The sequence below is a fragment of the Oncorhynchus masou genome, chromosome 1, assembly GCF_036934945.1.
Source record: "Oncorhynchus masou masou isolate Uvic2021 chromosome 1, UVic_Omas_1.1, whole genome shotgun sequence".
NCBI lineage: Eukaryota > Metazoa > Chordata > Actinopteri > Salmoniformes > Salmonidae > Oncorhynchus > Oncorhynchus masou.
The window spans coordinates 30719386-30741518 of NC_088212.1; the positions used below are offsets into that span (position 1 = coordinate 30719386).

At 48.1% G+C, this 22133-nt stretch overlaps 1 protein-coding gene across 2 annotated transcripts in view; it reads right to left on the reverse strand.

The window, feature by feature from the left end:
* LOC135541777 (tetratricopeptide repeat protein 28-like) overlaps nt 1–22133 on the reverse strand; it is a 218692-nt gene that overhangs the window by 101806 nt on the left and 94753 nt on the right. For both annotated transcript variants that reach the window (XM_064968154.1, XM_064968144.1), the window contains exons 2-4: nt 14592–14739; nt 6719–6991; nt 5849–5979 (exon numbers count right to left, since the gene is read on the reverse strand). In XM_064968154.1, the coding sequence (XP_064824226.1) occupies nt 5849–5979; nt 6719–6991; nt 14592–14739 (552 nt within the window). The remainder of the gene's footprint in view (nt 1–5848; nt 5980–6718; nt 6992–14591; nt 14740–22133) is intronic.

The window sequence follows — 22133 nt, forward strand, 5'->3', positions numbered from 1 at the left end:
GATAAGAGACGGGAGAAGGGAGGGAGGGGCTGGTGGGGAGGATAAGAGACTGGAGAAGGGAGGGAGGGGCTGGCGGGGAGGATAAGAGACGGGAGAAGGGAGGGGCTGGTGGGGAGGATAAGAGACTGGAGAAGGGAGGGAGGGGCTGGTGGGGAGGATAAGAGACTGGAGAAGGGAGGGAGGGGCTGGCGGGGAGGATAAGAGACGGGAGAAGGGAGGGAGGGGCTGGCGGGGAGGATAAGAGACTGGAGAAGGGAGGGAGGGGCTGGTGGGGAGGATAAGAGACTGGAGAAGGGAGGGAGGGGCTGGTGGGGAGGATAAGAGACGGGAGAAGGGAGGGAGGGGCTGGCGGGGAGGATAAGAGACTGGAGAAGGGAGGGAGGGGCTGGCGGGGAGGATAAGAGACTGGAGAAGGGAGGGAGGGGCTGGTGGGGAGGATAAGAGACTGGAGAAGGGAGGGAGGGGCTGGTGGGGAGGATAAGAGACTGGAGAAGGGAGGGAGGGGCTGGTGGGGAGGATAAGAGACTGGAGAAGGGAGGGAGGGGCTGGCGGGGAGGATAAGAGACTGGAGAAGGGAGGGAGGGGCTGGTGGGGAGGATAAGAGACTGGAGAAGGGAGGGAGGGGCTGGTGGGGAGGATAAGAGACTGGAGAAGGGAGGGAGGGGCTGGCGGGGAGGATAAGAGACTGGAGAAGGGAGGGAGGGGCTGGCGGGGAGGATAAGAGACTGGAGAAGGGAGGGAGGGGCTGGTGGGGAGGATAAGAGACTGGAGAAGGGAGGGAGGGGCTGGCGGGGAGGATAAGAGACTGGAGAAGGGGGAGGGGCTGGTGGGGAGGATAAGAGACTGGAGAAGGGAGGGAGGGGCTGGCGAGGATAAGAGACTGGAGAAGGGAGGGAGGGGCTGGTGGGGAGGATAAGAGACGGGAGAAGGGAGGGGCTGGCGGGGAGGATAAGAGACTGGAGAAGGGAGGGGCTGGTGGGGAGGATAAGAGACGGGAGAAGGGAGGGGCTGGCGGGGAGGATAAGAGACTGGAGAAGGGAGGGAGGGGCTGGTGGGGAGGATAAGAGACTGGAGAAGGGAGGGAGGGGCTGGTGGGGAGGATAAGAGACTGGAGAAGGGAGGGGCTGGTGGGGAGGATAAGAGACGGGAGAAGGGAGGGGCTGGCGGGGAGGATAAGAGACTGGAGAAGGGAGGGAGGGGCTGGTGGGGAGGATAAGAGACTGGAGAAGGGAGGGGAGGGGCTGGTGGGGAGGATAAGAGACTGGAGAAGGGAGGGAGGGGCTGGTGGGGAGGATAAGAGACTGGAGAAGGGAGGGGCTGGTGGGGAGGATAAGAGACTGGAGAAGGGAGGGAGGGGCTGGCGGGGAATAAGAGACTGGAGAAGGGAGGGAGGGGCTGGCGGGGAGGAAAAGAGACTGGAGAAGGGAGGGGCTGGCGGGGAGGGGCTGGCGGGGAGGATAAGAGACTGGAGAAGGGAGGGAGGGGCTGGCGGGGAGGATAAGAGACTGGAGAAGGGAGGGAGGGGCTGGCGGGGAGGATAAGAGACTGGAGAAGGGAGGGAGGGGCTGGCGGGGAGGATAAGAGACTGGAGAAGGGAGGGGCTGGCGGGGAGGATAAGAGACTGGAGAAGGGAGGGAGGGGCTGGTGGGGAGGATAAGAGACTGGAGAAGGGAGGGAGGGGCTGGTGGGGAGGATAAGAGACTGGAGAAGGGAGGGGCTGGTGGGGAGGATAAGAGACTGGAGAAGGGAGGGAGGGGCTGGCGGGGAGGATAAGAGACTGGAGAAGGGAGGGGCTGGTGGGGAGGATAAGAGACTGGAGAAGGGAGGGGCTGGTGGGGAGGATAAGAGACTGGAGAAGGGAGGGGCTGGCGGGGAGGATAAGAGACTGGAGAAGGGAGGGAGGGGCTGGCGGGGAGGATAAGAGACGGGAGAAGGGAGGGGCTGGTGGGGAGGATAAGAGACTGGAGAAGGGAGGGGCTGGCGGGGAGGATAAGAGACTGGAGAAGGGAGGGAGGGGCTGGCGGGGAGGATAAGAGACTGGGAGAAGGGGGGGGGCTGGCGGGGAGGATAAGAGACGGGAGAAGGGAGGGGCTGGTGGGGAGGATAAGAGACTGGAGAAGGGAGGGCTGGCGGGGAGGATAAGAGACTGGAGAAGGGAGGGAGGGGCTGGCGGGGAGGATAAGAGACTGGAGAAGGGAGGGCTGGCGGGGAGGATAAGAGACTGGAGAAGGGAGGGGCTGGTGGGGAGGAAAAGAGACTGGAGAAGGGAGGGGCTGGTGGGGAGGATAAGAGACTGGAGAAGGGAGGGGCTGGTGGGGAGGATAAGAGACTGGAGAAGGGAGGGGCTGGCGGGGAGGATAAGAGACTGGAGAAGGGAGGGGCTGGTGGGGAGGATAAGAGACTGGAGAAGGGAGGGGCTGGCGGGGAGGATAAGAGACTGGAGAAGGGAGGGGCTGGTGGGGAGGAAAAGAGACTGGAGAAGGGAGGGAGGGGCTGGCGGGGAGGATAAGAGACTGGAGAAGGGAGGGAGGGGCTGGCGGGGAGGAAAAGAGACTGGAGAAGGGAGGGGCTGGTGGGGAGGATAAGAGACTGGAGAAGGGAGGGGCTGGTGGGGAGGAAAAGAGACTGGAGAAGGGAGGGAGGGGCTGGCGGGGAGGATAAGAGACTGGAGAAGGGAGGGAGGGGCTGGCGGGGAGGATAAGAGACTGGAGAAGGGAGGGAGGGGCTGGCGGGGAGGATAAGAGACGGGAGAAGGGAGGGAGGGGCTGGCGGGGAGGATAAGAGACTGGAGAAGGGAGGGGCTGGCGGGGAGGAAAAGAGACTGGAGAAGGGAGGGGCTGGCGGGGAGGATAAGAGACGGGAGAAGGGAGGGAGGAAGGAGGGGCTGCTAGAGACTGGAGAAGGGAGGGGGCGGGGAGGATAAGAGACTGGAGAAGGGAGGGGCTGGCGGGGGGATAAGAGACTGGAGAAGGGAGGGGCTGGCGGGTAGGATAAGAGACTGGAGAAGGGAGGGAGGGGCTGGCGGGGAGGATAAGAGACTGGAGAAGGGAGGGGCTGGCGGGGAGGATAAGAGACTGGAGAAGGGAGGGGCTGGCGGGGAGGAAAAGAGACTGGAGAAGGGAGGGGCTGGCGGGGGAGGATAAGAGACGGGAGAAGGGAGGGAGGGGCTGGCGGGGAGGATAAGAGACTGGAGAAGGGAGGGCTGGCGGGGGGATAAGAGACTGGAGAAGGGAGGGGCTGGCGGGTAGGATAAGAGACTGGAGAAGGGAGGGAGGGAGGGGCTGGCGGGGAGGATAAGAGACTGGAGAAGGGAGGGCTGGCGGGGGGATAAGAGACTGGAGAAGGGAGGGGCTGGCGGGGAGGATAAGAGACTGGAGAAGGGAGGGCTGGCGGGGAGGAAAAGAGACTGGAGAAGGGAGGGGCTGGCGGGGAGGATAAGAGACGGGAGAAGGGAGGGGCTGGCGGGGAGGATAAGAGACTGGAGAAGGGAGGGGCTGGCGGGGAGGAAAAGAGACTGGAGAAGGGAGGGGCTGGCGGGGAGGATAAGAGACGGGAGAAGGGAGGGAGGGGCTGGCGGGGAGGATAAGAGACTGGAGAAGGGAGGGGCTGGCGGGGAGGATAAGAGACGGGAGAAGGGAGGGGCTGGCGGGGAGGATAAGAGACGGGAGAAGGGAGGGGCTGGCGGGGAGGATAAGAGACTGGAGAAGGGAGGGAGGGGCTGGCGGGGAGGATAAGAGACGGGAGAAGGGAGGGGCTGGCGGGGAGGATAAGAGACGGGAGACGGGAGGGAGGGGCTGGCGGGGAGGATAAGAGACTGGAGAAGGGAGGGGCTGGCGGGGAGGAAAAGAGACTGGAGAAGGGAGGGGCTGGCGGGGAGGATAAGAGACGGGAGAAGGGAGGGAGGGGCTGGCGGGGAGGATAAGAGACTGGAGAAGGGAGGGGCTGGCGGGGAGGAAAAGAGACTGGAGAAGGGAGGGGCTGGCGGGGGGGATAAGAGACTGGAGAAGGGAGGGGCTGGCGGGGAGGATAAGAGACTGGAGAAGGGAGGGCTGGCGGGGAGGATAAGAGACGGGAGAAGGGAGGGGCTGGCGGGGAGGATAAGAGACTGGAGAAGGGAGGGAGGGGCTGGCGGGGAGGATAAGAGACGGGAGAAGGGAGGGAGGGGCTGGCGGGGAGGATAAGAGACGGGAGAAGGGAGGGAGGGGCTGGCGGGGAGGATAAGAGACGGGAGAAGGGAGGGGCTGGCGGGGAGGAAAAGAGACTGGAGAAGGGAGGGGCTGGCGGGGAGGATAAGAGACTGGAGAAGGGAGGGGCTGGAGGGGAGGATAAGAGGATAAGAGACTTGTTTTTTTCTCTCTCCCTCATCTGTTGTTTTATCTCCCTACCTCATCTGTTGTTTTTTCTTCCTCCCTCATCTGTTTTTTCTTCCTCCCTCATCTGTTGTTTTTTCTCTCTCCCTCATCTGTTGTTTTTTTTCTCCCTCCCTCATCTGTTGTTTTTTTCTCTCTCCCTCGCCTGTTTTTTTCTTCCTCCCTCATCTGTTGTTTTTTTCTTCCTCCCTCATCTGTTGTTTTTTTCTTCCTCCCTCATCTGTTGTTTTTTTCTCCCTCCCTCATCTGTGTTTTTTTCTCCCTCCCTCATCTGTTGTTTTTTTCTCCCTCCCTCATCTGTTGTTTTTTTCTCCCTCCCTCATCTGTTGTTTTTTTCTTCCTCCCTCATCTGTTGTTTTTTTCTCCCTCCCTCATCTGTGTTTTTTTCTCCCTCCCTCATCTGTTGTTTTTTTCTTCCTCCCTCATCTGTTGTTTTTTTCTCCCTCCCTCATCTGTTGTTTTTTTCTTCCTCCCTCATCTGATGTTTTTTCTTCCTCCCTCATCTGTTGTTTTTTTCTTCCTCCCTCATCTGATGTTTTTTCTTCCTCCCTCATCTGTTGTTTTTTTCTTCTTCCCTCATCTGTTGTTTTTTCTCCCTCCCTCGTCTGTTGTTTTTTTCTTCCTCCCTCATCTGTTGATAATATCTTCCTCCCTCATCGGTTGTTTTTTTCTCCCACCCTCGTCTGTTGTTTTTTCTTCCTCCCTCATCTGTTGATAATATCTTCCTCCCTCATCGGTTGTTTTTTTCTTCCTCCCTCATCTGTGTTTTTTTCTTCCTCCCTCATCTGTTGTTTTTTCTTCCTCCCTCATCTGTTGTTTTTTCTCTCTCCCTCATCTGTTGTTTTTTTCTCTCTCCCTCATCTGTGTTTTTTTCTCTCTTGTCCTTTTGTTTTTGTCTTTCTCCCTCTATTTCATATCCAAACAGCTTAATCTGTGCAAATTACATTCATTAAGTAGCATATGTTGCCAAAACCCCAGTTGTACTGAAACATGAACAGGATAAATATATGCATAATATCTGCATAAATGTTTTGCATTGATAACGAGGAGCACAAGCTGTTACTTAAGGCCTTCCCATTGGTCTCTTCACCTCTCTCTCACTCGTCTCGTCACCTTCAGTTGTCCTCCTAACCCACTTCCCATCCCTCTCTATCTCTCTCTCTCTCTGACGGGAGAACCAGCAGCAGAGCATTCCTGCCTTTCAGTCTTACCCTTGATTCACCCTCTGAACAACCAAGACAGAGGAGAGGAAAGCTGCAGGACACACCACTATTACAACCACTAACGGAAGCAGAGAAAAGACACCAGCCATCCATTCCCCACATGCCCTCACCCCTCCTCCTAAAGCAGAAGATAACCTAAAACTACATGATAGATTTACCTTACATACAACCACCTGGAAAAGATCAAAAAAACTCCCAGGAGGATTAGGTGGAGAACACAGTGAGCTGTGGGCCCTGTGTGTCTCAGTCTCTTACCTCCCTGTCCTTGAGCTTCATGGCCAGGACCAGCTGGTGGCGATGGTTAGTCAGGGCCTCGCGGTAGTTCCCCTTGGAGAAGAATGCTGAGCCCAGGTTGCCATGGGCACGACATTCGCCCGTTTGGTCACCTGGAGATGAGGTGAGCAGAGAGAAGAGATGACAAGTAAGGGAAGGTCACTCCAGGACAGGATAGAACAGGACAGAAAACAATGTACTGTATACAATAAATCTGAGATCATAATCAATACCTTTTAACTTTCAATACAATCATATGTATCCTGTTTGTTTACCACTCAGATTATATACAGTACAACCGGAAAGTCACAACTAAATGTGCTGTCATTCGGTGTAGTGTGGGTCTTCCCAGGGCAGTCCCGGTCCTCTACCATCTCAGAGCAGTGATGCAGTGATGCGATGGTGCTCCTTGACACTGACATCCCATTATGTCCTTAAATGGAGCGCTGGGCATTCTAAGCTGCTGTACAGACAAAGCTCCACAGTAGAGAGAGCAGCTAACTGACTGACAGACAGACTGCAGGTAGACCTGCTAGACCTGATCCCCAGGCCCCAGTGGGGTGAGGGAGAGGCCTTATTATATCTGACAGACAGGCCCCCCAGACTGGGCCAGAGCCAGGCTCTCTACCTGATAACCACAGCGCTCTGCTCCACTCCAGACCCTTCTCATGCTGCTCTGCTCTGCCCACTCATGTGTCAAACGTTGTGGGGCCAGGAGAGTCCAGCCAATCCGGGCTGCCTCATACCCACACAGCAACTCAGGGACAGACATACTGTAGTTAGATACACCCACATACACACAGATAAGAACAGACATACACACACATATAAACACACACTCTTGTCTCTTACCTAGTGTTTTGGAGACCTCCAGGTCTTGCTGCATGTATCCGGTGCTCTTCTCGGTATTGCCCAGGGACCAGTGGGCACTGCTGAGGGCTGAGAAGACGGAGCCGCGCAGCTTGAGGCTGCAGGTGCCGATCTTTAATGCGGACTCCAGTACCACCACAGAGGCGGTATGGTGGGCTGCTGTCAGCAGCTCCTGACCAATCACTGAAACCACCACGAACGGACTCTTGTCCAGTTTCATCTTCTGCAGCTGCTGGTAGGTGGGTTCCAGTGACTCTGTGTGGAGGGAGGGGGGGTCATGATGAGAAGAACTGGACTCATTCAGATAGCTTTTTGCATTCCTTTCAGTTTCATGGAATACACAAGGTGCTCCATAGCTCACCAACAATGAATGTAAGCAGCTTCGGTAAATTATTGCACATTAGCCATGTTGATTTGTTCACCTGAACATGTTGCAAGATGAACAATCTCAATAGCTCCATCTGAACACAGCTCAGTCCTAGTGCATCTAGTGTGTTTCAGGGAGAGCAATCAATGTGTCTTTTATCGAGCTTGTCTCACTGAGGGCCTTAGAACATGGATTTCACTGACAACATCACAACAAGACAAGCAAATGAATACACCATTGACAGGTTTAACTATTATAGACAATTTCATCTCTGGAAAATTCAAACCCCACAATATAAAAACGTTGTGTTTACACATCCTCTGACAGCTCTGCTGCGAGGCAGCAGAGGGAAATTATACTGCTTTGAAATGATATTGCGGTTTGAGAGAGAAGAGAAGCCTGAGTGGGTTTTGAGGGCGGTGTTAAAAGTGATGGCGAACATGCTGCTGGTAACTCAGGGGACAGAGGCAGAGGAATGTGGAGAGGAGACACACGAGGTGACCTCTGGGAAGGCTGAAAATGCACACAATGACATAAATCAATGGTGGGCCACGCAGGCTTTTGGGATCCACAGCCCCTCAAGTATACTGAGCCAGCCAGACAGACAGACAGACAGCCAGCCAGCCCGCTGGCAGACTACAGCCTTGGCAGCAGACTGGGGCTGACAAGGAGGGGGATGGGAACAGGGGTGACATCTTATGTATGTGTGTGCGTGTGTGTGTGTACTGTATGTGTGAGTGAGTGTACTGTATGTGTGAGTGAGTGTACTGTATGTGTAAGTGTGTGTACTGTATGTGTGAGTGTGTGCATTGTATGTGTGAGTGTGTGTGCTGTATGTGTGAGTGTGTGTACTGTATGTGAGTGCAAGTGTGTGTACATGAAGGGGGATGGGGAATAACCATGCCCCTTGTGCAAATATTTTGAGCAGAGTTGCAGTTAATTAGGTCAACTCCTCTCCCACAGAGGTTTTTCTGTAGCACTGTACCTGCACAAAGTAGATCATGCCTGCAGTCAGGTGTACTATACACCTGTTACTATATTAGTAATACCCATGCACTTAAAGAGAATGACACTCATCGGACAAATAACAAAATACACATGAACACTACCTGAATAGCCTGGTACCAAGCCACCCACTTGGAATCTAATATTCACCACACACAGAATATGAAACACATCTCCAGGCTCCACACAAGCCCTCAAAAATAGGATTGATGATGCTCTTTCAAGAGCATCACTTGTTTTCCAGCGGTTGGAAGAATGTAGCGCTGGCAGAGACGGCGTGTGCATATCATATCCATTCATAGCTGGTAATTGCATTTAAAGTGACACACAGAGTGGTGTCATAAATCAAACATTGAAATACCAGTAAAAAGTGTCATGGCTGCTGGATCCATAAACAGGTAGTTAGGGCAACGTCTCACACACATCAGGGGGATGAGCAGGAACACACACACACACACACACACACACACACACACACACACACACAGTTTATTAGGTGCACCCATCTAGTACCATTGACACCAGACAGGATGGGGCCATGGACTAGCGTTGCTTACGCCAAACCCGGGCTCTGCCAGCAGCCATGAGATCAGCACGATGAAACAGGAAACGGGTTTTGCCGGACCAGGCAATGTTTTTACACTCCTCAATAGTCCAGTGTTGGTGATCGTGTGCCCACTGGAGCTGCTTCTTCCAGTTTTCAGCTGATAGGGTTGGAACCCGGTGTGGTCGGCTGCTGGTAGCCCATCCGGATCCAGGTTGTGCGTTCTGAGATGTGGTTCTGCACCCCACTGTTGTACTGCTCAGTTATTTGACTGTTTGTGGCCCGCCTGTTATTTTGCACGATTCTTGGTAAACACTAGACACTGTCGTGCGTGAAAAGTCCAGGAGCCCGGTCGTTCCTGAGATACTGGAACCAGCACCGAGCCTGGCACCGACGATCATACTACGTTCAACGTCACTTAGGCCACTTGTTTTGCCCCATCTAACATGCAATCAAACAGTACATGAACGCCTCGACGCCTCGATGGATATTGGGGTGAATGTGACACGTCATGCATTTTTGATATAGTCTATTGTTATTATGTTCTAGAAAGTTGATTTCTTGTTCGTTAATCATCAAACCACTCATTTTTTAAAGATTACGGCATATGGAAGGTCTGTATTTTTTCTCTTCAGTATAGCAAAGCCATGGCCATGTGACTCACTGTCTGTAGGAGCGAACCGTTTTCATGAATGGGTTGATGTACCTAATAAACTGGCCACTGAATGTATATGAATCACACACATACAGTGCGGGAAAAAGTACCCAATTGTCATACTTGAGTAAAAGTAAAGATACAATACCTTAATAGAAAATGTCTCAAGTAAAAGTCACCCAGTAAAATACTACTTGAGTAAAACTCTAAAAGTATTTGGTTTTAAATATACTTAAGTATCAAAAGTAAATGTAATTGCAAAATATACTGAAGTATAAAAAGTAAAAGTATAAATAATTTGTAAAAATCCTTATAATAATCAAACCAGACGGCGCCATTATCTACGGATACTAAGGGGCACACTCCAACACTCAGACAGAACACTCAGACATATTTTACAAATGAAGAATGTGTGTTTAGTGAGTCCACCAGATCAGAGGCAGTAGGGATGACTGGGGATGTTCTCTTGATAAGTGTGTGAATGGACCATTAAAAGTAAAAGTTGTCAAAAATATAAATAGTAAAGTACAGATACCCTCAAAAACTACTTAATAAGTAGTACTTTAAAGTATTTTTACTTAAGTACTTTACACCACTGCACACATACTGTACACACTGCCTGGGAAGCCATGTTGAAAAGTAATGAGCCCTCTCTCTCTCTCTCTCTCTCTCTCTCTCTCTCTCTCTCTTTCTATCTCTCTCTCTCTCTCTCTTTCTTTCTATCTCTCTCTCTCTTTCTTTCTATATCTCTCTCTCTTTCTATCTCTCTCTCTCTCTCTCTTTCTTTCTATGTCTCTCTCTCTCATTCTTTCTATCTCTCTCTCTCTTTCTTTCTATTTCTCTCTCTCTCCCTCTTGCTATCTCTCTCTCTCTCTTTCTTTCAATTTCTCTCTCTCTCTCTCTTGCTTTCTATCTCTCTCTCTCTCTCTCTTTCTTTCTATTTCTCTCTCTCCCTCTCTCTATCTCTCTCTCTCTCTCTCTCTTTCTTTCTATTTCTATCTCTCTCTCTCTCTCTTTCTTTCTATTTCTCTCTCTCTCCCTCTTGCTATCTCTCTCTCTCTCTTTCTTTCTATTTCTCTCTCCCTCTTTCTATCTCTCTCTCTCTCTCTCTCTTTCTCTCTTTCTTTCTATCTCTCTTTTTTTCTTTCTATCTCTCTCTCTTTCTTTCTATCTCTCTCTTTCTTTCTATTTCTCTCTCCCTCTTTCTATCTCTCTCTCTCTCTTTCTTTCTATCTCTCTCTCTCTCCCTCTTGCTATCTCTCTCTCTCTCTTGCTTTCTATCTCTCTCTCTCTCTCTCTCTTTCTTTCTATTTCTCTCCCTCTCTCTCTCTTTCTTTCTCTCTCTCTCTTCTCTCTCTCTCTCTTTCTATCTCTCTCTTTCTTTCTATTTCTCTTTCTATCTCTCTCTCTTTCTTTCTATCTCTCTCTCTCTCTTTCTTTCGATTTCTCTCTCCCTCTTTCTCTCTCTCTCTCTTTCTTTCTCTCTCTCTCTCTTTCTTTCTATCTCTCTTTTTTTCTTTCTATCTCTCTCTCTTTCTTTCTTTCTTTCTTTCTCTCTCTCTCTCTCTCTCTCTCTCTCTCTCTCTCTCTCTCTCTCTCTCTCTCTCTCTCTCTCTCTCTCTCTCTCTCTCTCTCTCTCTCTCTCTCTCTCTCTCTCTCTCTCTCTCTCTCTCTCTCTCTCTCTCTCTCTCAATTCAATTCAATTTCAATTCAATTCAATTCAAGGGGCTTTATTGGCATGGGTAACATGTGTTAACATTGCCAAAGCAAGTAAGGTAGATAATATATAAAGTGAAATAAACAAAAAAAATGAACAGTAGACATCACACATACAGAAGTTTCAAAACAATAAAGACATTACAAATGTCATATTATATATATATATATATATATATATATATATATATATATACAGTGTTTTTACAATGTACAAATGGTTAAGGACACAGGATAAAATAAATAAGCATAGATATGGGTTGTATTTACAATGGTGCGTATTCTTCACTGGTTGCCCTTTTCTCGTGGCATGTAGTTCTCTCTCTCTCTCTCTCTCTCTCTCTCTCTCTCTCTCTCTCTCTCTCTCTCTCTCTCTCTCTCTCTCTCTCTCTCTCTCTCTCTCTCTCTCTCTCTCTCTCTCTCTCTCTCTCTCTCTCTCTCTCTCTCTCTCTCTCTCTCTATATATATATCTCTTTCTATCTCTCTCTTTTTATCTCTCTCTCCCTCTTTCTTTCTATCTCTCTTTTTTTATTTCTATGTCTCTCTCTTTCTATCTCTCTCTCTTTCTTTCTATCTTTCTCTCTCTCTTTCTTTCTTTCTTTCAACCTCTCTCTCATTCTTTCTCTCTCTCTCTCTCTTTCTTTCTTTCTTTCTTTCTCTCTTTCTTTCTTTCTTTCTTTCTCTTTCTTTCTCTCTCTCTCTCTCTCTTTCTTTATTTCTTTCTATCTCTCTCTCTCTAAAACTCAGATTTTCTTTCTTTCTCAACTGCTCCTTTTAGAAACATAGAGTAAATATCATCTACATACAATATGTACTCGCTGTATGCACATGTACACAAACAGATACCGTACATTCATATATAGTTCCTTCTCCTCCTCTCAGGCTTGGCCTCATATAGAGGAGTCTCAGCCTGGGTCTGGTATAGGGTAGGCGTTTGACAGCCTTTACCATTTCCCCTGGGCGGCTGGTGACAATAACAAACCCATGTAGTGTACATTCATTCTGTTTTCCCCTGCCTTTGTATACAACTATGACTCATTTCACCTTCCCATTTCACGAGCCATCGCCACCACCTATTCTGCTCTATGGGTCTGTGACTTTGAGGAGGCAGAGAGCTGACTGATGAGAGGGGCTGACACCCTCCTGCACTTCTGTTTGCATCTGCATCTCCATAATCTATACTGAACCATATATATATACTATATATTACATGTATACTACTTTTCTACTACGATGTTCTACTTCTGTAGTATATTCCTGTATCTGCACCACTCCTTCCAAGATGACATAATATGAATAGTGTGATCTATTGGTAACAATGAATTGGAAAAATGCATAATAATTATGGTGACATTGTTTCCCCTCCAACGCTCAGAGAACTTCAGAGCTGGTCCAAGATCATGGGAAAAACAGAAACAGAACAGAACCAAGCCCGTCTGTGCTCAACACTGGCTACTGCCCAGGCCTGGTTTGCCCCTTTAATTTCACTCAATGATATTCAATGTGGGAAAAAAACATGCATCAAAACCTTGATATCTGAGCAGTTCGAAGCTGACATAATGATCATAAGCGGAAGAGAAGAGAGACAGAGATGGAGAGGGTTCTGAGAGCACTTTTGCCTACTTTGAGAGCTTTGTTGTGAGAAGCACAAAGGAGGACAGTACAGTAGGAGTCACATGAGAGCACTGTCTGCTGCTCAGCTCTGGACTCATGGAAAATCCCTTTAATGCATTGTGTGAGGGAAAAGTTGGGCAAAGCCACAGTGGGAATATAACACTGCAATGCTAAAGCAAAGTAAACACAAATAGTGGTGATAAAGTGAGCTTCGGGGGAATTATACACACTGTTGGTCTCCTTGAAGTAATGGCCTTGAATATGTTTTCTTGCTTTAATGAGTTGTGTTCTTCGTCCAATGTTTGCGTGGCGACTCCTTTATCTGTGTCGCTATGCCCAATGAGAGAATAACAACCAAACACGTACGGAAAAACATTACAGTGAATTCGGAGCATAAAGAGATGCCTGTGTGGATGTCCTCAAGGCAGGTTAAGTCAGATGTAAAACAACACGTTGCTACTGGACTGCTACTAGTAGATGTCTATCATCAGTATGGAGAGTCATCTTCCTTATTATACCTTATTACACTCTGAATTCCACAGGGTGGAGAAAGAGTTAAGTTAATTTAGAAAGACCCTGGCAACACCAAACCCCCAATTCCGAGGGGGAAATGAAATGTGTGGGTTTGGTAATACCCAGGTAACCCTGGAAGGGGTGTTACCCCACCGATAAAAGGGCCTGGCAGGAAAACAGTCATCTTTGACTTCAGCGAGAGAAAGCAACGCTCTCCTTCCTTTCCCTTATCACATGGCTTTGGCTGCTTAACACGGATTATCCTCCCTGTTTGCTGCCGTAACGCTGATTATCTTACCCCTGTGTCAGGAGCCAATCTGAGAGGATCATTGCTCTTAATCCCCCGACACAGCCCCCCCCCCTCCAACACACCTTGGACTGTCTCCCTCCGTCGCTAGCTACTTCATTCCCTGGCACCATGGGAAACGTGGTAAACAATTAAGAGATTGAAAAAAAGAGTTTATCCTCTCCTACTGAGAGAGGCCCAGCCAGGTCCACAGTGTTTGGTGTTTGGTGCTGGGCCCACTCCCAAGCCATTTTACTGTTACGCTTCCAGTGACAAGGCTTATGTAATCAAAGTACCTCAGATGGGCTCTTCACTCTTTGCTTGTGTTTTTTCCATGTATTCAGATACAGCCTTTTGCTAACAGGGATTGAGAGGCGCTCCAAGCAGCCTAAATCCCAATGACTCCTCTCTGAACAGAACAGAACAAAGCCATGCGGATCCACTGAACTGCCTGTGCAGGCCAGTAAAACGTTGAACTGTTACAACAGGCTTGTATTTATTCATGTGTATAGTATATGAGGAGGTTGGTGGTTTTGGTGATGACAAAGAGAGAGCACAGGATGACTCAGAGTCTCTGTTGGAGTTAGGATAGCAGCTTATTAAATCCTCTGCAGCGGTCAGTTGCACTAGTGAAATGCATTCCAGTTTTGTTTGAAAGGAGGCCCCTGCGTCTGGCCTCAAAGGGCCAGGTCATTGCAGCTTCCTGATATATCACACACATCATGGAGCAGGGAAGTCACAATTTACTCAAAGCCCTGGCCTGGATACTAAGCTACTTATACGCCCACTTTGGCTTTGGAAAAAAGGCTTCAAAAGGGGCAGCCAGAGACAAGGGCCTTATTGTTGGAAGCTTACTATTATGATAAAGAAGTATCATTCTGATCAGCGTGACTGGCAAGACATGTATCAGGTAGTTAGAGTATCTGAAACAGTCCTGTCAGTCAAGGGGACTCCTTCACAAATACACTGAGATGGACAGACAAGGAGACAGTCTGCCAAGAAAATACAGGTGGATATAAAGATATGCCGTAGTCACTCCTGACATACTGCTAGAGTCATACTGACACGTTTGTTGACTGACAGAAGGAGGAAGATTAGCGGCAGTTAGAAAGGCAGAGAGGAGAACACAGACATACAGTACGAGAGACACGTTACCTCGTAGTGGGGACTTCATGGCAGCCTCTACCATGCCCACCAGTAGCTGCAGGCTCTTGGGGTCTTGGGCCAGCCCCGAGGCAAAGGCGGCCAGCGCATCGGCATGGCGACCAAGGTACTGAAGGGCAACACCCTGTCGGAAGTATGCCTGTAGAGAGACAGAGAGAGAGCGAGAGAGAGAGAGAGAGAGAGAGAGAGAGAGAGAGAGAGAGAGACGTCAGTACTGTAGTCTAGCCCTACATCATGGGGTTACACACAAACACATTACCAGACACTCATTTAACGCCATTTGCATTTTTTCAACATAAGCTGTTTTTAGAGTACATGACTCTACTCTCCATTGTATTCCCATAACAGAGGGATCGTTGTGTGTTCCTATACTTGTTAATTGGATAATACGTTTTACATAAATGCACATGATACACACTCATCGGTTGCATTTCTCAAGAGCGTGACATTATTTTCTAGTCACACAAATTGTTTATTTTTTGTTTGCAGTGGGAATCGTTAGCACACAAGTGTGGAGTATAGGGATTTCTCTTAGATTTTTTTGAAAGAACTTAGAGAGTTAGAGAGAGCTAGTCTACACAGCCTGTCACATGGTGGTTGAAGTGGGATTTATTTAACACCAGTGAGAGGCGCAGATCATGTGACCAAAGCAGTCCATTACCCAAAACCCCAATATTTTGATGACAGCAGCATCTCCCTTGTCTATGTGTAGCCTGTAGAGCAGTGGTGGAAAAAGTACTCAATTGTCATACTTGAGTAAAAGTAAAGATACCTTAACAGAAAATGACTCAAGTAAAAGTGAAGGTCACCCAGTAAAATACTACTTGAGTAAAAGTCTAAAAGTAGTTGGTTTTAAATATACTTCGGTATCAAAAGTAAATGGAATTGCACAAATGCACTTAAGTATCAAAATAAAAAGTAAAAGTATAAACCATTTCAAATTCCTTGTATTAAGCCAACCAGACGGCACAATTGTCTTGTTTTCTTTTATTGGCGGATAGCCAGGGGCACACTCCAACACTCAGACATCATTTACAGATAGCCAGGGGCACACTCCAACACTCAGACATCATTTACAGATAGCCAGGGGCACACTCCAACACTCAGACATCATTTACAGATAGCCAGGGGCACACTCCAACACTCAGACATCATTTACAGATAGCCAGGGGCACACTCCAACACTCAGACATCATTTACAGATAGCCAGGGGCACACTCCAACACTCAGACATCATTTACAGATAGCCAGGGGCACACTCCAACACTCAGACATCATTTACAGATAGCCAGGGGCACACTCCAACACTCAGACATCATTTACAGATAGCCAGGGGCACACTCCAACACTCAGACATCATTTACAGATAGCCAGGGGCACACTCCAACACTCAGACATCATTTACAGATAGCCAGGGGCACACTCCAACACTCAGACATCATTTACAAACAAAGCATTTGTGTTTAGTGAGTCCACCAGATCAGAGGCAGTAGGGATGAACAGGGATGTTTCCTGGCCTGTCTGTCTGTCTGATCTGAGACAAATAACAGTACAGAACAGAACCCAGCCCTTCTCAGCTCTAGCCCTGGATCAGCAGCTACCCAGCCTCAGGGAAATATGGAACCAGACCAGTTTACAACCTACTCCAGCCAAACCACTAAATCCCCGCCAGATTTGGGATGATATAAACAATGCAAAAAGTTACACTACAGTGTTCCCCTCTAAACAGCCCAAACTAGGCCATAATACAGATCTCAGTAATACAACACAACACAATGCAATCCAACCATCTTCCAACATAATCCACTTCCAGGATACCAGCTTCCTCTCCCTCCCCTCTCTCTCCAGAGCTGTCTAATAGTCTGACTATGACAGGGAGACCAGGATAACCTGCAGTCTGACAGGGAGTCCAGGCTAACCACAGAGATCCTATCATTCTTTGAGGCTAGGAGACTCTGACTGTAGTAGCAGAAGCTTCCAAAAGTGACATGGAGGGTAATTTGTTATTAGCATCTAAGAGGCCTTTTCATTAGTGTGGCCTACCTCTCGCCTAGCACCAGTAGGGGAGGGCAAAAGGGGAGGGGATTAGGGAAAATGAGACATGACACTGAATTTATGGAGAACAGTAATTAATTTCTCTTCCTTCCAAGCCCTCTGTTGATTACCAATCTCTCTCTGCTTCCCCCCTCCCTGCAACACAACTCCACTGAAACGGATGAGGACAGAGATTTGATTCAAAGCATTAACCTTTGTTCTAACACTGTTATTAAAGGAGGGGAGCGAGGGCCAGTGCGCCCGCTCGATATTAATTACGTCTGGTGGCGGCTGAGACTGAGTTTGGGCTGCTTGCTGGAGGAGCAGAGAGACGGCCTCAGAGACGTTCTGCCCCGGGGAACAACAGACATTTAAAAGCACTTCTCTCTTTGATTAGATTTACTATATGACTGCTCTACTACACACCTCTCACTGCTTGGCTCTCAGAGGGGAATGAGAGAACGAGAGCGAGGGAGAGGCGAGAAAGAAATGTGAAAAAAGCCTTTGCTTCAAACTAAAACTGACATCTCCTTTATTTATCCTCCCTCCTGCCCTACATGCAAGCATTTAAAAGCTTATACCCTTTGGAGAGGGCATTAAAATATTGCAAACACAAGCACGTGCATAAATGCATAAATCAAAGAGCGACGGTGGAAGATGACAGAATCGATGCACCACATAGCCTTAAAAGAATTCTCTCTCTGCCATTAATCTCAGCAGTCAAAACACACCATGTAGGCCACACACGCACACACACACGCACATGCTCAAGTTTACCTTGATATACCCTAAAAATATTTCCATGGCCCATTCACATCTATGTGTGTGTGGTGTGTATGTGTGTGTGGTGTGTGTGTGGTGTGTATGTGTGTAGTGTGTGGCATGTATACGTGTAGTGTGTGGGTGTGTGTGGTGTGTATGTGTGTGGTGTGTAGTGTGTGGGTGTGTGTGGTATGTATGTGTATAGTGTGTGTGGTGTGTATGTGTGTAGTGTGTGGGTGTGTGTGGTATGTATGTGTATAGTGTGTGTGGTGTGTATGTGTGTAGTGTGTGGGTGTGTGTGGTGTGTATGTGTATAGTGTGTGTGGTGTGTATGTGTGTGGCGTGTGGGTGTGTGTGGTGTGTATGTGGGTAGTGTGTGGGTGTGTGTGGTGTGTATGTGTGTGGTGTGTATGTGGGTAGTGTGTGGGTGTGTGTGGTGTGTATGTGTGTGGTGTGTATGTGTGTGGTGTTTATGTGGGTAGTGTGTGGGTGTGTGTGGTGTGTATGTGTGTGGTGTGTATGTGGGTAGTGTGTGGGTGTGTGTGGTGTGTATGTGTGTGGTGTGTATGTGTGTGGTGTGTATGTGTGTGGTGTGTATGTGTGTGGTGTGTATGTGGGTAGTGTGTGGGTGTGTGTGGTGTGTATGTGTGTGGTGTGTATGTGGGTAGTGTGTGGGTGTGTGTGTGGTGTGTATGTGTGTGGTGTGTATGTGGGTAGTGTGTGGGTGTGTGTGGTGTGTATGTGTGTGGTGTGTATGTGGGTAGTGTGTGGGTGTGTGTGGTGTGTATGTGTGTGGTGTGTATGTGTGTGGTGTGTATGTGGGTAGTGTGTGGGTGTGTGTGGTGTGTATGTGTGTGGTGTGTATGTGGGTAGTGTGTGGGTGTGTGTGGTGTGTATGTGGGTAGTGTGTGGGTGTGTGTGGTGTGTATGTGTGTGGTGTGTATGTGTGTGGTGTGTATGTGTATGGTGTGTATGTGTGTGGTGTGTATGTGTGTGGTGTGTATGTGGGTAGTGTGTGGGTGTGTGTGGTGTGTATGTGTGTGGTGTGTATGTGTGTGGTGTGTATGTGTGTGGTGTATATGTGTGTGGTGTGTATGTGGGTAGTGTGTGGGTGTGTGTGGTGTGTATGTGTGTGGTGTGTATGTGTGTGGTGTGTATGTGTATAGTGTCCCCGTTAGCTGTAACGCCGTAACATTAGCTAATCTTCCTGGGGTCCACCAATTAATAAGATATTACAAACAATTACAAATGAAGACGTTACAAACAGTTAACAAGTAGACAATTAAAATACCTGAAAGGAAACCCATTTAACATTCAGTTGATTTTTTCTATTTGCTGTCCAGTCATATGGTCTGTCACATTAGATGTTCTTTATTTTTTTCCTGAAAGTGGATTTACTTTTTGCCTGAGAAATATGGATAAAGAGTTCCATTCAGCTATGGATCTATATACAACTGTAGATTTAAGGCGATTTGTCCTTGGGTTGTCTTAGATGCCCTGAATTTACCTGTTTAGTTTGATGGTTATGCCTGTTGCTAATATGTACTAACTGGCCTGAAGAATACTGTGTTGTTTTGAAAAAGATAACATTATTAAAGAAAATCTGACTGGATAGCAATTTGCTTTCAACATGAAGCCATGAGAGATTCTGATGTATTTGGATAATATTCATAGGGATAGAGCAATGAAGAGCTAATCTGCCAGCCCTGTTTAGAGCAATGTAGAGCTAATCTGGCAGCCCTGTTTAGAGCAATGTAGAGCTAATCTGCCAGCCCTGTTTAGAGCAATGTAGAGCTAATCTGCCAGCCCTGTTTAGAGCAATGTAGAGCTAATCTGGCAGCCCTGTTTAGAGCAATGAAGAGCTAATCTGGCAGCCCTGTTTAGAGCAATGAAGAGCTAATCTGGCAGCCCTGTTTAGAGCAATGAAGAGCTAAACTGGCAGCCCTGTTTAGAGCAATGAAGAGCTAATCTGGCAGCCCTGTTTAGAGCAATGAAGGGCTAATCTGGCAGCCCTGTTTAGAGCAATGAAGAGCTAATCTGGCAGCCCTGTTTAGAGCAATGAAGAGCTAATCTGGCAGCCATGTTTAGAGCAATGAAGAGCTAATCTGGCAGTCATGTTTAGAGCAATGAAGAGCTAATCTGGCAGTCCTGTTTAGAGGGATTGACCATATAAATGGACAGTACTCTAGGTGTGATGAGACCAGGGATTGACCATATAAGCGGACAGTACTCTAAGTGTGATGGGACCAGGGATTGACCATATAAGCGGACAGTACTCTACGTGTGATAGGACCAAGGATTGACCATATAACTGGGCAGTACTCTAAGTGTGATGGGACCAGGGACTCACCATATAAGCGGACAGTACTCTGAATGTGATGGGACCAGGGATTGACCATATAAGCGGACAGTACTCTAAGTGTGATGGGACCAGGGATTGACCATATAAGTGGACAGTACTCTAAGTGTGATAGGACCAGGGATTGGCCATATAACTGGACAGTACTCTGTGTTCTAGGACCAAGGATTGAAACACCTAATTCAGAGTGCTAGATGTTACTTACTCTGAAAATTCCCTTACCCATCTTAATAACAATATTATCAGTGTTCTGACCATCATAAAGTAGTTTAGTTTTGTTCACTTGCTCTACATGCGTTCTTGTCATTGACAAATTCAATTGGGGATCATCAGCAATTATATATCTTCAACCAAATACAATACATTTAGTTTTAGAAATGTTCAACACCAATTTGTTCATATCAACCCACTCAGACACCATTCTTAGTGTGTGGGTGTGTATGTGTGTCTTGTGTGTATGTGTGTAGTGTGTGAGGGAGGGAAGCTGCACATTGGTGCTACACAGGCCGGTAATGCCAGTGGAATAAGGAGAACAACTGGGCACAGACGTCAACTCAACATCTATTCCACGTTGGGAATGACGTGAGAACAACGTTGATTCAACCAGTGTGTGCCCAGTGGGGAGAGATCAATTACCATTACTTGACGTTTCTATTCACACTTAACGGGATCTAACCTGAAAACACATCAGCGGCCACTTAGAGCTGCCGCTCAAGCGATTAGCACAGCCTCCAGCTCTCAGAGAGGAGAGAATTGAAGAGGAGAAGGAAGCATCAGAGAGGCTCCACAGATTAACTCTGCCTTTCAAACATATTACACAGTCACAAAGGAAAGGCAGAGCAGCGTGTTTAATCACCTTACTGCCTCGCCTGGCTTTCTCCACATAGAGAGAGAGGCCAAATGGAGGATAAACGCCACTGTTCCCAAAGACACTTTTACTACAACACAGCGTCTAACCTGACTAACGCTGGGCATCTTGTAAGACATGACAACCAATGTTTCTCAACCTCTGTTTAGTCTGAAAATAAAAGCAGCTAAATTATTGAACCTTCCTTCCTGCCTCCTCTGTTTTCAGCTACAATGTGCTGATGCCACAGAATAAGTGTGGATCGACTAGGAAGGCTTGTTGTTCTTACCCTAGGGTGGTTTCTGTGTGTGTGTGTGTGTGTGTGTGTGTGTGTGTGTGTGTGTGTGTGTGTGTGTGTGTGTGTGTGTGTGTGTGTGTGTGTGTGTCTGTGTGCATGCGTGGGTGCGTGCGTGTGTGTATGTGTGTGTGTCTGTGCGCATGCATGGGTGTGTTTGCGTGGGTGCGTGGGTGTGTGTGTGTGTGCGTGTGTGCGTGCGTGCGCGTGTGTGTGTGTGTGGGGGGGGGGGGGGGGGTGAGGGTGAGGGTGTGAGAGGCAGTGAGAGAAAAAAGGAAGAGACAGAATGAGAAGAGAGCTGAGCCGTGACAAAAGCTTTTCTTTAACATTTTAATATTTCATGACTGCTTGTTTGAAGAACTTTTAAATATTCATATTTTTATGCTTAAGAGGAAGAGAGGTGCAAAGATGATGCAAAGAAAAGATATACACATACTGGTAGATTGTGTTACAGTCAGACACGCACACACACACACACACACACACACACACACACACACACACACACACACACACACACACACACACACACACACACACACACACACACACACACACACACACACACACTAGTTGGTGTGGTTTTACAGGACGTTTACAGGATAACAGGATGGGTGTGTGTGTGTGTGTGTGTGTGTGTGTGTGTGTGTGTGTGTGTGTGTGTGTGTGTGTGTGTGTGTGTGTGTGTGTGTTTGTACGTGTGAGGAACCAACTGTTAAAGCACTCTTTATTAGCAGATTTGGGTCCCAATACCCTGGACATCTGTCCTTGCGCCCTCCCCAGTTAGTCTGCCCCTTTGACCAGCCCCCAGGGGTCCACTAAACCCCTGTTCATTTGCCAGTGTGATTGTGTGCTGGCTGATCTTATTCAACATCTCACAGTAGTCTCTCTCAAAATGTAAGCTATACCAGCAGTACTACTTCAGGAGATAGATGCACACATTCACGTTGTGTCATCACTACATAGTTGACATACAGCCATACACAGACACTGAACATCCTCAACACATCTTTCCATCAACAGGCTTACTCATAGTGGCACACAAGTTGCTGGTTTCATTTCACCTTCAAAAGTAGACAATGAACAGCTTCCTTCTTACCGGTTCAGCCCTATCTATACATGCCAACATGCGTTCTCACAGACAAATGTACACCCAGACACACAGCACAGAAATACACCACACTCCATATCAAACTCATTCCTTATCTCAGTTCTCGCTCGCTCCCTCTCTCTCCC